The sequence below is a fragment of the Balaenoptera musculus genome, chromosome 10, assembly GCF_009873245.2.
Source record: "Balaenoptera musculus isolate JJ_BM4_2016_0621 chromosome 10, mBalMus1.pri.v3, whole genome shotgun sequence".
Taxonomy (NCBI): Eukaryota; Metazoa; Chordata; class Mammalia; order Artiodactyla; family Balaenopteridae; genus Balaenoptera; species Balaenoptera musculus.
In genome coordinates this window covers 49,405,153-49,425,192 of record NC_045794.1, presented here as the reverse complement: position 1 = coordinate 49,425,192, position 20,040 = coordinate 49,405,153, and the positions used below count along the sequence as shown (strand labels likewise).

General features: G+C 38.6%; 1 protein-coding gene across 1 annotated transcript in view; it reads left to right on the top strand.

The window, feature by feature from the left end:
- TAFA2 (TAFA chemokine like family member 2) overlaps positions 1-20,040 on the top strand; it is a 541,137-nt gene that overhangs the window by 475,820 nt on the left and 45,277 nt on the right. The window contains exons 3-4 of the mRNA XM_036866341.1: positions 18,113-18,265; positions 19,390-19,514. Of these exons, the coding sequence (XP_036722236.1) occupies positions 18,113-18,265; positions 19,390-19,514 (278 nt within the window). The remainder of the gene's footprint in view (positions 1-18,112; positions 18,266-19,389; positions 19,515-20,040) is intronic.

Sequence of the window (20,040 nt, the reverse complement as noted above, 5' to 3'; positions counted from 1 at the left end):
AAAAATCTCCATCCTCATGTAGAAAGCATGTTTCCTACCAATTGATTTTAGTCTCCTCTAGAGTTTTAGTCTCCCATAATCCCCACCATGAGAGTTCATAGGACATAATGATCCAAAGCAGCACATTTTCAAAAGCCTGGGTAGTTAGCCCTGAATAAGACCATTGTTAGCAAGGGCAGGATTTAGCAGAACAGTTCAGGGTGAGCATTGGATGTGATTATGTGTTCCAGTTTGCACCCAGACAGCTCCATTTAATACCTATTATTCCAGCATAATCATTAATAGCAAACCCCTTTACTCTCAAATGGGTCCTGATTTGGATAATAAATTATATGGTCACCTGAACTTTGACGCTCCAAGTACTGATTCCTTCTGAGGGTCCTCTACACCTGTACCAGTGTGTAGTAAAAGTACTCCTCATTCTACTTGCTTTCAGATGTGCAATTATTGGATTAAATTTTCTCATATTCACTCTCTTTCACACACACACACACACACACACACGCACAGACATGCATACCACTACCTCCAAAGAAAAAAATGTACTTCTTAGGCTGACTACCTTTTAAGCATAATTTAAGAAGAAAAATGTTTTCTTAAATACAACATAATATGCAAAGATACCTGCCCATAGTGAACGCAGAGCTTTGTATTATTGATATGATGCTAAGCACAGTTCATTCTCCAGCTGGGCTCATTGCTTTGTGTCTTCAAAAAGCAGAGATGTGGTGGTGACCTTTTATCTACAGAAAGATTTGAAAATTATTTTAAAGCAAGTTTGAAGCCAAAGGTTTGAAAATTATTTTAAAGCAAGTTTCCTCTTCCGTCTGTCTTTGTAAGCAAAGGGTAACTGGTAAAATGATTTATTTTCTTTGGTCTTAAGCAAATTCCCAGAGGCAAGTAGGGGGTGGTAACTGATGGAGGAGGGTTAGTCTTCTAGTTACAAGTGGACATTGGTATGCACATTTCTCAAAAGCTGAAATTGAATCTCAGAGCAATTACATAATTCATTGAAGACACAGCTGATAAGCAAGAGGGCCAGGGCTGATCTGATTTCATAGCCTGTATCCTGAATCAGCCCCCCGTGCTGCCTTCCAACTATGTCATAATTTGCTGAAAGTTTGGCTTCTCCACCAAGTCAGAGACTTTGGCCTCCCTGTGTTTAGCATACCACAGGCATTTAGTAAATATTAAATGAACAAATTATTGAAGTCATGCATGAGAGGCAGAGGGAATAAGAATGAGAGCCAGAGTGAGGGGGTGGGGGGCACAGGGTTGGACCTAAAAGGTCAAGGATGGTGGCAAGTGTCTGTCAGTAAATGTTCACAAGGCATCATGAGGACTCTCACCAAGAGTCCCAGGTGAGAAGCAAATTTAGTATGGGGTGGTGGGGGGCAAATGCTATAATGAAGAATAAGGTTCAAGAGTGAGGGTTTGGTGGCAGAACAGTTTGGCAGTTTTTCTGAGCAGCTTTCTTGCCCCTTAGGCTAGAGAGACAATGCAGGATTAAGGCGTGGGCTTTGAATTCACTTAAGCCTTAGGTTGAGCCCTTTAAAAAAACCCAAGGGGCTTCCCTGGTGGCGCAGTGGTTGAGAGTCTGCCTGCCGGTGCAGGGGACACGGGTTCGAGCCCTGGTCTGGGAAGATCCCACATGCCGCGGAGCAGCTGGGCCCGTGAGCCACAGTTGCCGAGCCTGCGCGTTTGGAGCCTGTGCTCCGCAATAAGAGAGGCCGTGATAGTGAGAGGCCCGCGCACCGCGATGAAGAGTGGCCCCCGCTTGCCACAACTAGAGAAAGCCCTCGCACAGAAACAAAGACCCAACACAGCCATAAATTAAAAAAAAAAAACAAAACAAAAAAACCCCAAAAGTATAGAGGTAACCAGTTTACATTCAGGATCCCATTTCATTCTCACAATGGTTTTATGAGGTAGATAGTTTGATTCCTATTGTACGACCAAGCCCCCTGAGACTTTGGAATGAAGTCACTTGAACGAGGTCATGCACAATAGGTCAGCTTTCCAATCCGGGTGTGTCTGACCCTAGAGAATGGGCTCTCAGCTGTCCTTCTCCTCAGAAGGGCTTCATGAGAATGCTGATGCCACTGAGGTGAGAACAAACCACCAACCACATCTCACTCCCCATCAGTGCCACTACCTCCTGCTTCACCAGAGGTGTTAAGCAAATTGTCATTTCTATCAGTAGCAAACATTTACAGAATATGTACCGTGGCCAGAATCTGTTGCAAATACTTTCTATGTATTAATTAAGTCCTTAAGGCAGTGCTATGAGGCAGATACTATGATTTTTCTTCATTTTACAGATGAGGAAACTGAGCTGTAGAGACGTTAAGTAACTTGTCAAAGGTTATGTAGCTAGTAAAGAGCAGAGCTGGAATTTGAATCCAAGCAGCCTGGCTCTAGAATTTGTGTCCTCAACCACAGTTGACCCTTGAACAGGGTGGTGGTGAGGGACATCCACCCTTGGAGCAGCCAACCAACCCCATAAAACTTACAGTCCACGCTCCGTGTACGTGGTTCCCACGCAGCCAGGATTCTGCTTCTGCAAATTCAGCCGAGCACCGATGGTGCAGTACTGTGGCATTTACAACTGAAAAAAATCTGTGTGTAAATGAATCTGCACAGTCCAAACCCGTGTTGTTCAAGGGTCAACTGTGCTATGCGATTATCTACTACATTATCTACTGACTCTTCGATAAGAGGGTAACTTGCTGAGGACTATATCCATAAATTAGTTTCATTTAAAACCACTGCCGGGCTTCCCTGGTGGCGCAGTGGTTGAGAATCTGCCTGCCAGTGCAGGGGACACGGGTTCGAGCCCTGGTCTGGGAAGATCCCACATGCCACAGGGCAACTGGGCCCGTGAGCCACAACTACTGAGCCTGTGCGTCTGGAGCCTGTGCTCCGCAACAAGAGAGGCCGCGACAGTGAGAGGCCCGCACACCGCGATGAAGAGTGGCCCCCACTCGCCGCAACTAGAGAAAGCCCTCGCACAGAAACCAAGACCCAACACAGCCAAAACTAAATAAATAAAATAAATAAATTTCTTAAAAAAAAAAAAAAACACAAAGAAAAAAACACTGCCATCTGTCCTATCTTTCATCCTGAAGAGTGTTCTTGCAAGGATAATAGGAGTCCTGGATTTGTAATAGTGATGATAATAATAATAGCCCATAACCACTGAACATTGTCTATGTGGTAGACACAGTGCTAAGAGCTTTACCTCCCTTTTTTAATTTAATCTTCCCGACAACATTGTGAAGTAGGCTTATTATTCTTGTTTTGCAGATGAGGAAACTTCAGCTTGAGTGTAAGAAACTTGCTCAAAGTTACACAGCAAGTCACAGCTGTGTAAAAGCCAGCATCTGTCTGATTTCCTCTTGAAACCACCAGATGCTCTGCTGCCTCCCAGCCGAAGGCTGCTTGAGCCTTTGATTCATTAAGTAGTTTTGCTGGATGGTGTCCATTTCACACTGCCCATGAGGGCCTGTTACTGTACACGCTCACTTCGCTTTCAGGAGAAAAAAGGCAAATTACCGAAAGAACGAATTAACACCAGGGAACTTTTCCACAAAATAACATTCCTGGGATGCCACTTGGTTAGTGTTCACTTACTGCTACATTTCACACTGTGTCATGTGTTTTTTTGCATCCGTTTAAAGCTATACTTCCAACACACCCGAGGACTGGCTGCCTATAATCACGGCAAAGATTAAACTGAAAAGTTAAATGAGGCTTAGGATATAAATGTTTAAAGAAGCAAGATAACTGTTTTAGAAAGTTTTATGTTATAAATATTTCAATATAAGGTTTTGGATAGTATATGTACTGTGGTTAAATATACACGTGTGTAAACAAAACAGAAATAAATACCTTTCTATATTGTATTAAAGATGTCAGTGAAATTATAGAAATTTAAAACCGGAGGAAGCTTGGAGATCATTTAGTCTAGACCAGGAAACTAAGCAAGACCAATATTGCTGACTTGACTTGGCAAGCTTCCAAGAATCTTGCAAAATTCAGATTAAACATCATCTTCTTTACAAATTATTTCCTATCTCCCTTCTCACACCTGCCCCTTCCTGGGTGCAATTCATTTTTTAAATTATCTTAATACATTTTGTGGCTATGTGGGTCATGGCCTCTTTATCACTTTATTTTACATGGCTCTCCCCCTCTTCTGCCTTCTAAGCTCCTTGAAAGCAGGGACTGTTTTCCCTTCAGTTTTATATTCTCAGGAGACAGCGCAATGCCTGGAACTTAATCAGTGTTAGATGAATCTTCTAGTGTGTGTGAATGAGTTTGCAGAGATCTCAGGGTTAGTTAGTAGTGGAGTGCAAATGAGGGCACAGATTTTTCCGACTCACCGACCAATGATCCTTCTACTACACTTTGCTGCTTCTCTATTCTAATTTGAATTTCCCATCATAAGTGAATTCTAAACCCATTTTTTAAAGAGGACATTATCAGAAGCTATCAACAACCAAAAAAGTTTAATTGATATGTCGGTGTAAAATTCTTACCCAGTGACTAGGTAGTACAGAATATAATTTCTCAAAGAGCTACTAGCATCTAAAAACTTTTTAAAAAGCCTTATCTAGTTTTCCTTAAAAATTTGACTTAGGATTTATATCCTTTTGGATCTAGAGTGACACTCAGAACCTGGATGTTCCATACTGAAATTACTGAAGTGTTGAGGAAAGATAACCTAAATTTTCTTTTTATGTCAATCACTGGGAACAAAGCAAACCTTCCATGTGTGAGAGAAGATTTGGTTGGAAGGCAAAGATTTTGTTCATTCTTGAATAATACCAATTTCTTCTGTTTATAGATATCTTGCTGGCTTCAAAAAATACCTCAGATGTAGAAAACCTCTTAGTATATTGAAGGGTATGGAATTATGAATCTGCAAAATTAGATGCAGGAAATAGAAGTTCATCCTTCTCTCAGTAGATAATCATTTTTTAAAATTAAATTACTTCAGTGCCTCTATCTATCTAGATTTGTATGTGGCTTATAATATATTTTCAGAGTGGAAAAGAAACTTAGAGATCCTTCTAATTTTGTAGTTAGGAAACTGAAGTCCAAATAAGTAAAGTGATTTTTCAAAGAGTTGTCCTGACCAATTTGGGACCGAAGTCAAGGTCTCCAGGGTCAGAGTACAATATCCCACTGCTTCTCTGATGAACAGGCTTTCACTGATTATGTTGGAAGTTTCTTCTATTATGTACAAATGCTACTGGTTGAAATACTTTTAGCTGACGTTACATTTTTTTCTTTAATACATGGTATTAAATGTTCTCCTATCATATATGGCCAACTTCCTTATTTTATGGATGATAAATTGTGATTTAGAGAGATAGTTAACTGAATTACCCAAAATTAAATAGTCAATTTGTGGTAGTTCTGAAAATAGAATTTAGGGCTTCTGACCTCCCAATCCAGGGCTCATTGAGTGTATCTCTCTTCTTGAAACTCTACTTGGTTCTCCAACAGAGCAAATTAAACACATATCCACAAAATAGCAAGGTCAAATGTTTTTACAATTCTAATAAGTTCATCTAAGCCTAGACTTGAAAAAATGATTAAATTTACTGTTTTTTCTCTCTTGAGAACTCTTGTAGTAAACCATTTATGTATTCATTTATTCATCAAGCATATTGATTTTTCTATTATGGATCTCAAACTGTGCCTCAAGCTGAGGATTCGGAGATGAATAATCATGAGTTCGGGCCTCACAATTTAGTAGAGGGAAAGAGAGATATAAAAAGTAAATATAGAAAACTGTCACAAGTGTGGCAAAATAAGTAAGAAAATGTTAGAGGACAGAGCAGTCCAGTCTACCTGAAGGGTTGATTAAATCTTCATTGAGTAGGTGTTACAGTGTTCTGAACTTTAAAGATGGGGTAGGTGTTCCCGTGGAGTAAAAAGTGGGTCCAGCACTCAAGAAAGAGTGGAAGGTGCTGAGCAATGATATAATAAAATTATAAAAATAGTTTATATAACTTCCGCATAGGTTGCAGCAGGAGTGCCCAGGAAAGTGAGGCTGGAGAAATCAGAGTTGGCCTGATGTAAGGATACGTGTGCTATGCCCAAGAGTTTTGAATTTATCCTATGAAAAACAGCGAGCCAAGGATACTTTTATACCCTAGGCTTTATTTTAGAAAGACCTACTATGGTAGAATGTGTGTGTTTATGTGTGTAAGGGAACGATCTAGCAAATAGGGACCCTCATGATTATTCAAGGAAAAGATGCTAGGGATGCCTAGGCTAGGACAGTAGACGTGAGGTCGTAAAGGAGGGAGAGAAATTAAGGTGTAAAAGAGGCAAAATGAGAGGAATTTGGTGAGCAAAGAGTTGTGGGGAGTTGGTAACAGAAGTGACATTGAACTAAAATTAAGAGAGCTCAGTACTAATCTATGATCTTGAATTAGGATTATGTTTTCTAACCAATTTCTTTTTTGTAAAATGGCAAAGTAGGACTTTATTAGACTTGAAGTATCTAAAAATCAGTTGATTCTCTTTTAGATATTCACATTGTATATAAATAGATTCAAGGATTTAAGGCCTCCATAATAATTATAGCTAACATTTACCCTTTATCATATATCGTTATGAATGTTGACTCAGTTGATCCTCATTATAACCCTTTATGGTAGATGATAATGCAATTCCCATTTTACAGATGAGGAGCTGAGGCTTAATTTTTTCAAATCACATCTTTTATCTTCTGCGTGTCTTAGGCCACGTGGGCTGCTATAACAAAATACCAAAGAGTGGGTGGCCTATAAACAACAGAAATTTATTTCTCACAGTCCTGGAGGGTGGAAGTCTGAGATCAGGTTGCCAGCGCGGTAGAGTGAGGGCCCCCTTCCGGGTTTCAGACTTCATGTTGTATCCTCACATTGCAGAAAGGGTAAATTAGCTCTCAGGGCTCTCTTTTATAAGAGCACCAAATCTAATCACCTTCCAAAGGTCCCAAAGTTCCTACCTCTTAATACTATCACCTTGGGTATTAGGTTTTCAACATATGAATTTTGGGAGGACACAAACATTCAGACTATAGTACTGCTTTTTTATTCTCTGTGCAATTTTTCTCATGAAGCACTTGGATTGTACCCAACTCCTTCCTAGGTCCATTACTAGGAATATTATTGCATGTTAATTAATACTGGCTATTGTAACAGGTATAACACTCAATCTTATTGGTTTAACATAGCCTAAGTTTATTCCTCATGCATGTGAATCCAGTTAGTATCAGGAGGTAGATCTCTCCTCTACACAGTCATTCAGGGGCCCAGGCTGATGGTGACTCTTCAGGATCACCTTTGGCACTGACATCTATCTGAAAGGGGAAGAGAGAGAGTGGCTGATAGAGTGGGAGGTTTTTTGTAGGCCTGGTCTTGAAGAAGTATAACTCATTTCTGCCCCTCTCCCATGTGTTACATGCAAGGGAGACCGGAAAATGTAGTCTAGTTGTGTGCCCAGGAGGAAAGAAAAAGGAGGCTTGGTGAATAGGTAGATACTCTCTTTTAAAGGTGGGACTTGAACCTGGACCATCTGACTTCAGACTCCTCACCCAAACCACCGTGTTACATATTACCTTTTGGACTTGATTGCTCTCATGGAATCAACAGTAATCAAACTATTTTGTACATAAAGCAACGTGAGGATACAGGGTGACTTTATAGTGAATATTACACTGTGTAGTTAAGATTTGTGGCTTCATACAGGTAAGAAATAAATCCAAAATATAAATTTCATAAACTCTCTTCTCAGTTTCTCATTAAGTTCAGTGACTTAGTGAGGTTAATTTGTCAGTTTGAAGCAATTAAAAAAATACATTTTACTTCGACTTTCATTTTCTGATAGGTCTCGTATATTGTACCCATTGTAATGAAACTTAATCATTTCATAAACTCGTTAACACTTTAGAAATGGAAGGAACCTTTAAATTCTCTCTAAAACTAGTCTGATTTCCTCATTTTGCAGATAAGGATAGAGACTCGGGGACTTACTCAATGTTTCACTCTTCAGGGGCAAAATTCCATCTTTCTTTTCAGTGCGCTTGCTACTCACTCTGTCATTTTCCTGAAGAAGCGCTTGGGCTGCCTGCCCTCCTTCCTAGCAGCACTTACAGGAATATTATTAGTCATAAAAGAACAGTGTGACTCTCACAGTGTTTAGGAATTGGGGATGTTCTGATTCTTCACATTTTGGGGGTATAATTTGTGATTAAGCAGGAAATCTACTTTTAAACGTTTGCCTTTAGAAACATTTAAAAGAATATTATGGATCATTTTCTCCTCGTAGTAATTGGAGTTGGTTATCTTTTGAAATGTCAATTTTCACTATGAGGTAAATATACGAAGGGAGACTGTTGAATGGTGAATTTCCTGGATCCTACTTTGAAGGTGGAAACTTGTGTTTTGCTCTTAAAAGTGGGGGTAGAAAATACTTCTTCTTTTTTTTTTTTAATATATTTATTTATTTATTTATTTGTTTACGGCTGTGTTGGGTCTTCGTTTCTGTGCGAGGGCTTTCTCTAGTTGCGGCGAGCGGGGGCCACCCTTCATCGCGGTGCGTGGGCCTCTCACTATCGCGGCCTCTCTTGTTGCGGAGCACAGGCTCCAGACGCGCAGGCTCAGTAGTTGTGGTGCACGGGCCCAGTTGCTCCGCGGCATGTGGGATCCTCCCAGACCAGGGCTCAAACCCGTGTCCCCTGCATTGGCAGGCGGATTCTCAACCACTGCACCACCAGGGAAGCCCGAAAATAATTCTTTTTTTAAAATTGAAGTCTAGTTGATTTATAGTGTTGTGTGAGTTTCTGGCATACAGCAAAGTGACTCAGATGTGTATATATATATTAATACACACACACACACACACACACACACACATATATATATATATACATACACACATATATATATATATATATATATATATGTTCTTTTTCATATTCTTTTCCATTATGGTTTATTCCAGGATATTGAATATAGTTCCCTGTGCTGTACAATATTTCTGATTGATAATTAGCTTTTGTTAATTTTAACTTTATCTAAAAAAAGGAAATATCCTAGTCAGTATATTATTTTTGGTTCAAAGAACAGAGATATCATCAAATTACATCAGGAAAAAAAAGGGGCTCACTGAAACCTATTCTATAAAATATTTCAGGAATTGAGGAAAAAGTTCAGGAAGACCTCAGGAAAGGCAGACACCAAGGCAGGTGGTGGAACTACCTACTTCTTTATCTCTTACCTTTGCACCTGTGCTTGTTTCCCACTCCTGTGTGTCCCCATCTCTCAGCACCATGAGGCTCGCACAAAGCGCTCCACAGGTGACCTGACTCCTGATGCCAAATGACCTTTGGACTCAAGTGCCCGTTTCCATGGGGCAATTCTGTGACTTTTAGTTCAAATTTCTAGAGAAATGGATTTGATTGGTCCAGTTCCTCTTTTTCAGAGCAGACCTTACCAGCAGAAGTTGTTGGACAGTTTATAAAGAGACCAATATTCTTTGAGGTTTGCCTTCCTCAACATCACTTCTCATTTAAAACGTGGATATAGAAGATGTTCATGATTGAGCTGAGGGGCAGTGAATCTAAAATTCCCCCAAGAATGAATCTTCTTCTGTTCTGCCTCTTTCTCTTAAAATAGACTGTGGGACATCCTCTGGTTGAGAGTTTGCTTTTGTTAACGGAGACTGTACTGTTATTAGGATTATTATCGTTTGTGGCAATCTGTTTTTCCCCAATAATTTTATTTTTTCCATATGAAACTAGAGCAGTTTTAGAAAACAAGCTCTGTAAAAATGTCATTGACATTTGCTTATTTCCTCCCCAATCATCCTGACTTCATAAATTATGTGAACTTTTGAAATTTCATTGAACTTTTTAAATGACCATTTCTTTTAATTAGATTGCTTCAGCATGAAAGTCTAAAAATGTGCCCTATTTTTTCAGTCTAATGAATTAAAGTGAGAAATTAGCTGTCTCAGAAAGTTTTTGTTTCAGCACATTTTTTCCATTCAAAGTGATTTACAGCAACCTAAATCCACTAACTAGCTTGCAATTCAGATGCCTATTGGTGCATGTAGGTGATGCTTTATTTCTGCTTAGAAGGTGTAATGCAGACTCTCTGGGGAGCTAGTCAAGCTGGGTAAAACTATTAAATAGGAGTGTATGGAGACAAACAAAATTTCAGAGTCAATGAGACAAATCGGAATACAAATAAGAACTGAAATCTAATGGAGAGGAAATCAAGTAGGAACAAATTCACAACTTGACGCTAAATTTACTCTCTTCTGTAGCTTGTGTCAGATTAATTTTTTTTACATGCATCTCATGTCAACACAATTATGTATGTATACATATATATACATATATGTATACACACATAGATTTTTAAAAATATTAAATTAGAACTTTTATAGAATATAGATCTTTCTCTAACAGCTATATCTTTTAAATTTATATGTTGTATCATTTTGGTATTCATTAATTACATTAATAGTTAAAATTAAAATAACATTTAAGTAATGCTATACAATTTAAAAGCAGTTTCACATACATTATCTCATTTGGTCTTTATAAGGACTTTATGGAGCTATCTTAGAGATGAACAAACCAGTTCTTTGAAAGGTGAATGGGCTTAAGCATTTACTCAAGTATAGTATAGGTTAGGGTAGACTTGCACTGAGACATTTCAGTTCCAGAGCCTATGTCCTTTCTAGGCTACCAAGCGTCACATGTAGGAACAGTGATACACTTCTTGCTTTCCTTCACATCATCTGGAACTATAGTCTACTGCATGTGCGCGGAGCTTTGTAGAAAAGGTGTTATATGATAGTGTTGAAGATCATGGTTTCTGAAAGCAAACTGCCGAATTCTCACCTCTGGTTTTGTCTATTACTATTTTACTTTGGGCAAGTTACTTACCATTTCTCTGGCTCAGTTTCTTCATCTGTAAATTGGGGATAATTATAGTTTCCTCTTTAATGGTTGTTGTGATGATAAAATGGAATAGTGCATAGCATACAGTGAATATTCTATGGATGTTACTTAGCAAATACCACTATTCCTTAAATTGTTTCCAGAGTGAATGGATTATTCTTACATTTAGAATGTGATATGCATAGCTTTGTGCTCTTATTGACTAAAGGCCAGCAACCACTACTCAAGGTAAATGATTTGCCTAAATACTATTCTGTGAACCCATTTTTCATATATATGTATATAGTTGGTTAACAGGTAATGGCTAAAATGTGACCATATTAACATATATATAAACATATATGTGTATATAATTATATATAATTAAATGTGTCTATATAGGTATGTGTATATATATATATATATATAATTTTTAAAAATTTATGCACACATATAAACCAAATGCTATTCAGATTTTTTTTTCCTATAGAGAAGGTAAAAATTAGAAACAAAGATTTTGCTAAAATGCCTTATAAGACTTCATTCCAGAGTATTCCAGTCATAATAGCTTTGCAAAAACATTTAGGAATCTTAAGATATGATTTAAGAGGCAGTCTCTTAAGGCCATGTTTCTGGGGAACCAGTAGGGCCGTATCCTATTGTTGAAATGATATATGAAGGTAATAACCTTGGAAGGCAACAATTAGAGCTGGGCAAGACTTGGTAATCCTGTTTTCATAAGAATTAAACCTATGTGCCTCTAGTATCATTTCACAAAAATGTAGGAGGCAACATTTTGTATTAATGCATCACATTCAGGGAGGAGAAAATAGCAGAAAGGTGTGGGGCTTTTTGTTGTTTTGTTTTGTCTTTTGTGACTTGGGGATTGTGACATGAAGAAAATTGTTTGTTCTTTTTTCATTTAAATCTTCTCCAGGGGGTCTTACATCATTTTAGTATGACGATGATTGTCTGTGAAGTCTATTTTGTTAATTTGGAAAGCCCTAATATTTAATTAGATTAGTTTATCATGAGCTCTGTCTGACTCCGTGTAGAGAATTCTAGTAACTGCTTGAATTTTTTAGTCTCATTAACCTTTTAAAGGAAAACCACAGGAATTAGTTTTACCTTCTTAAATTGCTTGTTTACCATTTATTAAACACATGCCACTTACTAGCAGTTTACATGAAAAATTAGCCTTTGTCTACAAGAATTTGACATGAGAAGTTAAGATATATAGCAGACAAATAAGAAAACTATGTGTGTGTATATGTATGCCATGCTTAGGTGAACTAAATTTTGCTAGAAGATTCACATCCCTATTTTGAGATAGCTCATTTTACTTACCATATATACTGGCATATATAAAAATATTGAACAGTCAATATTCTCCCTACCCATGCCTTAAAACTCTTTGAGTGAAAGATTATCCATCCTTCCATCCACCCATATCCACCTACCTACCTACCTATCATCTATTCTATTTTAACAAGGTTAATCATCCCCTTCTCATTCCCCCCCAGAAAGCTTTACAACTTCAATTTTAATAAGAAGGACAAAGTCTGATAGAGATTTTTCACAAAATCCTATTTCTCACAAGGAAACTCAACCTGTGTGTCTGTGCATTTTATTCACAGGCAATGAAGAGAAAGATCAGGGCAGAAAGGCCTTGGGTCTGTGAGGCTTGCTCTTCTGCATCACCTTTATTATTAATTCCTTAACATTTAGTCCCATATTCTCTGAAGGGGGAGGACATGCCTCTCTTCTTCCCAGTGCAGCTCCTACCTTATCCTTCTCTTCATTATACCATATGGGCATCATTTTACCTCCTTTCTTCTCAAAGAAGAAATAAGCACACTTTCTTCACCAGAGCTCTGACATACTGAACTTAGCCAACATAATTATCCAATTGTAAAATGACTCTTTACAGCCCTTTGAATTATATAAATATCTGAACAACATTTTCTTGTTTCTGTTCGTTCTGCATTGACTCAATAAGCTAGAATGATCCAGGTTTTGAGATATCATGTTTCACTGACTTATCCTTCAACTAACACATTTGACAATATATATCCTACTGCACAACCTAGGAAGCAATGGAAAGTACTACTGTGTAGTCAGGGTAGGCTAAGTTTTGTGACAGTAACAAACAACCACCAAATTTTAGAGGCTTATAACACTTTAAGGTTTATTTCTCACTCATATGTCCATATGGTTGGCAGGGACTCTGTTTCATGTCTCTTTACTTGGGGACTCAGGCTGATATAGTCTCCACTATCAAGAATGTAATTGGTTGCTCTTGCTGGTGGGAGAAATCTGGTGAATGACACTAGCTATTAAAATGTCCACACAGACTGATATCCTTTGCTTTTGCTCATAAGTTTAGCTTTCATTTCATTGGCCAAAGCAAGTCACATCACCACATCTAGATTTAATTAATGGGGCGGAGAAGGACAGTTTTTCTTGTCAGGAAAAGTAGAAATGAATTTTGACATTGGCATTGGGCAGGGAAAACCAGGTGCAAATTTTTCACCTGTCAATTCCTTTCCAACATATGATAAAAATTTCCTTGTAACAAAGATGATAAAATGGCCCTGGTGGATGGTGCTGAAATGGTACCTGCCTCTTTTCTCAGGATAGAGACTAGTGGAACCTCGCTGTGTGCTCCTGGCCGCTGCGGTTCTGTGGAAAAGAGAGCCCAGCCACCATCCAGCTCTTCCTGAAGCTCTCAGCTCGGTCCTCTGCCTACTAGCATCACTGTCTGAAGAAACCCTATTAATCTCTTGTCTCTAAACTGGCTTCCATTCAAAGACCTGCAGGACACATCTCATCATGACTTACATCTCTGTTTCCCTAAATTGCTATCAGAGCTCCAAGCATCCCAAATTATCTGTCGTCACACAGACGTTTATTTCCATTTTGTTGTGTAATCCCACCCCTTCATTCATTCCACTGTGTCCTCTACAGTTTACTGGGTGCATCAGCCAACTCCCTGCCGGGCAGTCCTACTACTCTTTCCCAGTAAATTTCTTCTTCCTCTTTGAAATATATATTTCATATTCATTTTTTCTTCTCAAACATCTCTCATAGTTCATAGCAAAATGAGATGAAATCAGATATGAAACTTCATCTTCTCACCACCTAATCTGCTCACACCTACCTGATTCTGTATTCACATATCTCACCTTCACTCTTAAGATTAAATGTCCCCACATGAATCTAATGCCAACCCCCCAGGTGCCCTCAGTCTCAATTCCTTATTTCCCTTCAAGAACATTCTTTTTTTAATTATCCATTTTCTCTCCTATATTGTCATTTTCTTTTTCTCAGATTTTTCCAGCAAGCAAACGTGCTTTTATGGCATCCATCAAAAAAATTTCCTTGACCCTTTGCTTCATTCCAACTATTACTTCATCTCCTTCTTCCCTTCACAGAAAAAATCCTTGAAAGAAATTTTTATAATTATCTGCAGTTTTGCATCTCATTCTCTAATAAACTTACTATAATCATGCTTTTATCTTCATCATGCCATTAAAATGATTTTTATCTAGATCAAGTGCTAATAATAGCTAACACAGAGTACCTGCTATGAGGCAGGGAGTGTTCTAAATACTTTATACATATTAACTCATTTAATCCCCAAATCAACCATATGAAGATGGTGCTATTAATATCCCTCTTTTAGATATGAAAAAATACTAATCAGAGATATTTGATGATGTGCCCAAGGTTACAGTGCTGTTTGAAGAAGCTTAGATTTGAACCTAGCTACTCTGGTTTTGGAGGCTCTGTTTTAACTGCTACATCATATTATTTTTTTAGTAGACAATTATTTCGCTTCATTTATTAAACCTTTCAGCAACATTTGACATAACTGACCAATCCCTCTTTCTTGAAACATTTTATTCTTTGGTTTTCCATGCCTTTATCTCATGTTCTTTTTCTCTTACCTCATGTTCTGCTCCTTATCAGTTTTTTCTACTGTCTCCCCTCTTTCAGATTTAGGTTCTGGACTATTCTTTCCCTACTCCTCTATTGGTAGCGGTAGCCTTTCCATGGTAATTTAGTCCAGTCTATGGCTTTAAATACCACCTATCAACCTAGATCTCTTAAGTGTGTATCTGCAGTCTAGATCTCTTTCCTAAGCTCCATTTCATAAATGTTGCTGCCTGATTTATTATAAGAAAAATAAAGGTATTTTTTATTTTTAAAATAAAAATGTGTATTATAAGAATCTCAGACTTAACACAGACAAAACAGAACTACAGTAATTCCGACCCAACCCAACTTTTGCCAAACTGCCCTTTCCCAGGCCTCCTCTAGCTTCCAGAACCACCAAATTCTAATTCCTCAGGACAAGCTTAGGAGTAATCCTTAATTCCTCTTCCCCTCACAGCTCATACTCAATCCATTAGCAAGTCAAACCAACTCTACTCTGAAATATCCCTCATCTGGTTCTTCTTCCCAACCCTTAGTCTAGTCTGTGTCCCATCCTTCACCACCTGAACTCCTGCAACCCCTTCATGACTGGTCTCCCTGCTTTCACTCTTGCTTTCTTCAGTCCATTCTCTAAAGAGCAGCTTGAGCAGACTTCTAAAGCATTAATGAGATGACAGCATTTCCACCCAAAGGCTTTCCCTTGCAACGAGAATAGAATCCAATCTCTTTACCATGGCACCCCCGCCCCTACACCATCTTCCTACGTCTCTGACACATTGTCCTCAGCCTCTCAGTTGTTCAGCCACAGTACAGCTACACTGGCCCTCTTGCTGTCCTGGGAACACACCACACATTTCCCCATTTCAGAACCTTGTCATTTGCTGCTCCTTCTCTTTGGAAAGTTCCTCCTTTCTTAGCTCTTCAACATGGAGGCTTCCTTCTCATCATTCAGGCCATTATTCAGGTTACCTCCTCAGGGAGGTTTTCCCTGAGACTCACAGAAATCTGCCTTCCCTCCCTGCTTGATTACTCTCAATCACATTACCCTACTGCATTTCTTTCAAGGAGCTAGAAAATCTAATATTGTCTTACTTAACCATTAGTACCTAATTATTATTTGTTTTCTCCACAGGAATATGAGCTCTTTGAGGGCAGGTCTATGTCCATCTTATACATTGTTGCATCCCCATTACTCAGAACCATGCCTGATATGTGGTATGGACTCAATTAAAATGTGCTAGGTGAGGTTCAGTGTAGAAAGCAGTATTTTGACTCGTATAATATTACATAAAACATTCAATAAATTAAAACAAACTGAATCATCCTTAGATAAGAAAATATTTTCTAGAGCACAAGGAACAGAAATCCGGCTTTCAAGTTTTTAGCTTTTGTTGGATAGCCTTGTGTTTGAATCACACATGGAGAAATCCCCATTTGTATCTACCATGACAGAAAAATCTTTGCGACATTGGAAATGGTATCTGCTTCTTAACATTCTTTTGAGGATTATGTGTCAAAGCTGTATGTTACACCTGAGTTTCTTGGTTTCACGTGGGGGATGAGGTGGACAATCCATGCGATTTGGTCTCTCTTAGAAGAAAAATCCAAGCAATCTAACCTGAGTTACTGCCTAGTGGTTCCTCATCTCTGAGGGGAAGATTGATATGAATGCATGAGGTACTCATCTCATTTACAAAATTACCTCAGTATGTTTATAACATTAAACAACTTCATATGTCCTACTTTTCTATTTAAATCTGTTTTTATATCAATCACATGTTCTTAAATTTCTGAAAGCATAACATTTCAACAAATGTTTGATTTTAAGCTGGTTTTATGTTTAGCAGATGGAAATTTTGCTTTATCATTTCACAGTAGGGTTAATACTTTGAAGAAGAAATGCTGGGTAAAAAAAACAATGAAGGCAAACTCGAACCCTATCCTAATGTGATAGGTGAGGTCCAAAACTTTCAATCACCCAAACAGTTCAGTAGCCTTACTGTGAGGTTAAGAAAATGGGTAATGGAGCCTCAGAGCTTCGTGGACTGGGTTTTTCCAGGCTAGATATAAATCCATCCAGATTCTGGTTGTGGTGGTTGTCATTTGGTGGCAGTTGTTCCCTCAGGCAAAATTGAAAGGAATGATTTTTTTTTTTTTTTTCCCTACTGAACAAGCATTTAATAGTCTTATTTCAGTTGGAAGCAGTAGTTGGAGAATAAGTTACAGGAACAGACAAACCAAAAAAAAAAAACCCCCAAAACCAAAAAACCCCACGTAACTTAAAGTGCTTCAGATTGCAAATGTAAACATGAGGGCGAGGGGAGGCCACCGAGCTCTCTCCCCTGACCTGAGACAGGAGGGTCACGTCATTGTCGGGTCCCTTTACCATCACCACCCTCTGATCTCAGCCCTGCGGGTGGGAGGGAGGGAGGGAATGTCAGAGGCAGGGAAGAGGACTTAAAGGAACGAGGAAAACACTTTGTAAACTTAGAACCAGGGTGCAAGGTGGGGGGCAAGGGAGGTCCTGGAGCCCTTGCCTTGGCCGAGGGGTGGGGCCAGCCCCCCCAGGAGGTGCGGGAAATGCTGCTGGCTTCGTGCCGCAGCCATCCCTGAGACTGGATGGAACGTTCAGGAAAATGGCAGCAATTTCAAAAATCACCCAGTTAGTTCATTTCCAGGGAAATTGAGCAGAAGAATCCTGAGGAAGTGGGTTCCCACCCTCTGCCTCCCTGATTTCTGAAAAGAATTTCCCTTCCTGGCCCTTACACTCACCCCTAGATGAAGAATATAACCTTTATCAACCCACCTACTTTGAGAATAAGGTTTGTCTCAGCCCTAGTACAGGGCACCTTGTTCAGGGGGTTCCCTTACTTTGATCAACACGTTGAACAAAAAGGTGTAAAAAAAAGTCATATGCAAATAAATATGTTTTTGATGATACCACACATTGCTTCTATATTTCAGACTGCTCTAACAGCTCATTCTAATCTAGTCACTAATTGTTCCTGCTTCACCAGGCATTTACTGACAGAAATGGTCCTACCACATTTAGCAAAGAGATCAAATCTGCATTATGGAGTCAGCATCATTGTATTTCTAGTTTCATGCATGGTGGATCCTTTATACAGCTATATTTAATGTGCTTCTAATTAAAAAGAAGGGGGGGGAGTATCCAAAGCTTTCTCAATGTTATCTCAACTTTTGTTTTTGTTTGTGCAGCTCACCATGTTAAAACGGGCACTTGCGAGGTGGTGGCACTCCACAGATGCTGTAATAAGAACAAGATAGAAGAACGGTCACAAACGGTCAAGTGCTCCTGCTTCCCTGGGCAGGTGGCAGGTACCACACGAGCTGCTCCATCTTGTGTGGACGGTGAGGCTTCTTCCATTGCTCTTTGTGGTAGGGTAGACGAGGACTGCTTAGAACTGGAATCCCACTGTGATGCCGATGACTGGGGTTAATCCTGGGGGACCGCACCGTCAACCATGTGGTTGGTACAAGGTCACTTGAAGAGCATTTTGAAACCTAAAATCTATTGGAAGATGGTCTGAGATCTTATGCGGTTTTGTAGCAAAAGGCATTATAATGAGGTTCCAATAAGTCCATGTGCCTCTTACTTTGATACCATGAAATATTGATTTGCCAGTGGAGGGCGAGTGTGTGTGTGTGTGTGTGTGTGTGTGTGTATAAATTATTTGGCAAAGGAAAAATGAAAATAGATGATTAAATAGTGTGGGTACCTAAACACATGGCTGGTTCTTAACAATGAAAAAATAAACACTGCCCAGATGAGTGAATGTTTAGCTGTGGATAGAATTCACATGAAACATTTTTATAGAGATTTATCAAAATATTAATTTCTTTCTTGGAGGATTCACCTAATTACAATAGGATATAAATATTTATGTGGGTCTATATAATTGATGTTATCATAAATAATAATGTGTTAAGTGCACATATTTTCATGGTGCATTCCTTGTGATGATAGTTACTGCCCACAGTAAAAAAAGATTGTGTTAATTTGAATGCCTTCCTGATTTTAGCCTACTTGTGGGAAATATTACATTGATTCTAAAATATTGACTCTGGTCATGGACTCACTTTCTTATATGTTTATGTAAATCAACGCATGCATGTATCCACGTAGTTTCTTTCCAATATGTTAATGTCCATGAAGCCTATATGTTTGCATGAAATATCCTTTAAAAATGTGCCTAACATTAACAATACTGTATTATACACTTAACATGAGATCTACCGTCTTAAAATTTTAAGTATTCTTACCACAGTAAAATAAAAATTTTAAAAATATTTTTAGTCAAAAAATCTAGAAAGATTTATTCCCTTTGGACAAAAAAAAAAAAAAATCATCCTTCAAAACCCCATCAGCCCAGTGGTGGGAAAAATATGTGGCTTTTGTTCCTCTTTAAATGTGCACCCAAAGAATTAACAAGCCCAAATAGAAAATATTAAATTGATTTTTCTATCTCCTGTAGCTTCAATAGTGGAACAGAAATGGTGGTGCCATATGCAACCATGTCTTGAGGGAGAGGAATGTAAAGTTCTTCCAGATCGGAAAGGATGGAGCTGTTCCTCTGGGAATAAAGTGAAAACAACTAGGGTAAGTGGACAGCCAGCCTGTGAAAGCAAAAAGTCTCTCAATTAATAGAGCACGGAGCATGTGCGGTGACATCTTTAAGTGGTGGTTGTAGGATGAGAGGTAATAGTTTTCCATAGTACATTTTTTTCCCATTTTCTCCCTGCTTCATTTTTTCATAGCACATTTTTATTTTACCCAGAATAACATCTTCTGTAGATTGCCATCAACTGTCATATTACCTAATAATTAAATACTCTTTGTTCCTTCATGAGATACTGACAAAAATGTGAACACCCCCGCCCCAAGGATGTGTGTTAAATGCTGGGAAGGTGACCCCAATCCTTCATTCTTCTGATGGATAGTAATCTGAATAAATTCTGAAAAAAAGAGAATTTGTATATGACTCAACAAACATTTCCCAGTTAATATTCTTTCATTTTTATGAGAGTAATTATTTTGACCTCCCGATTTCTGGATCAATAAATAGTTTTCTAATGGTTAAGTTTGTAATCATTGTAATGAGTTATCGAGAGGAGTTTTCACATCT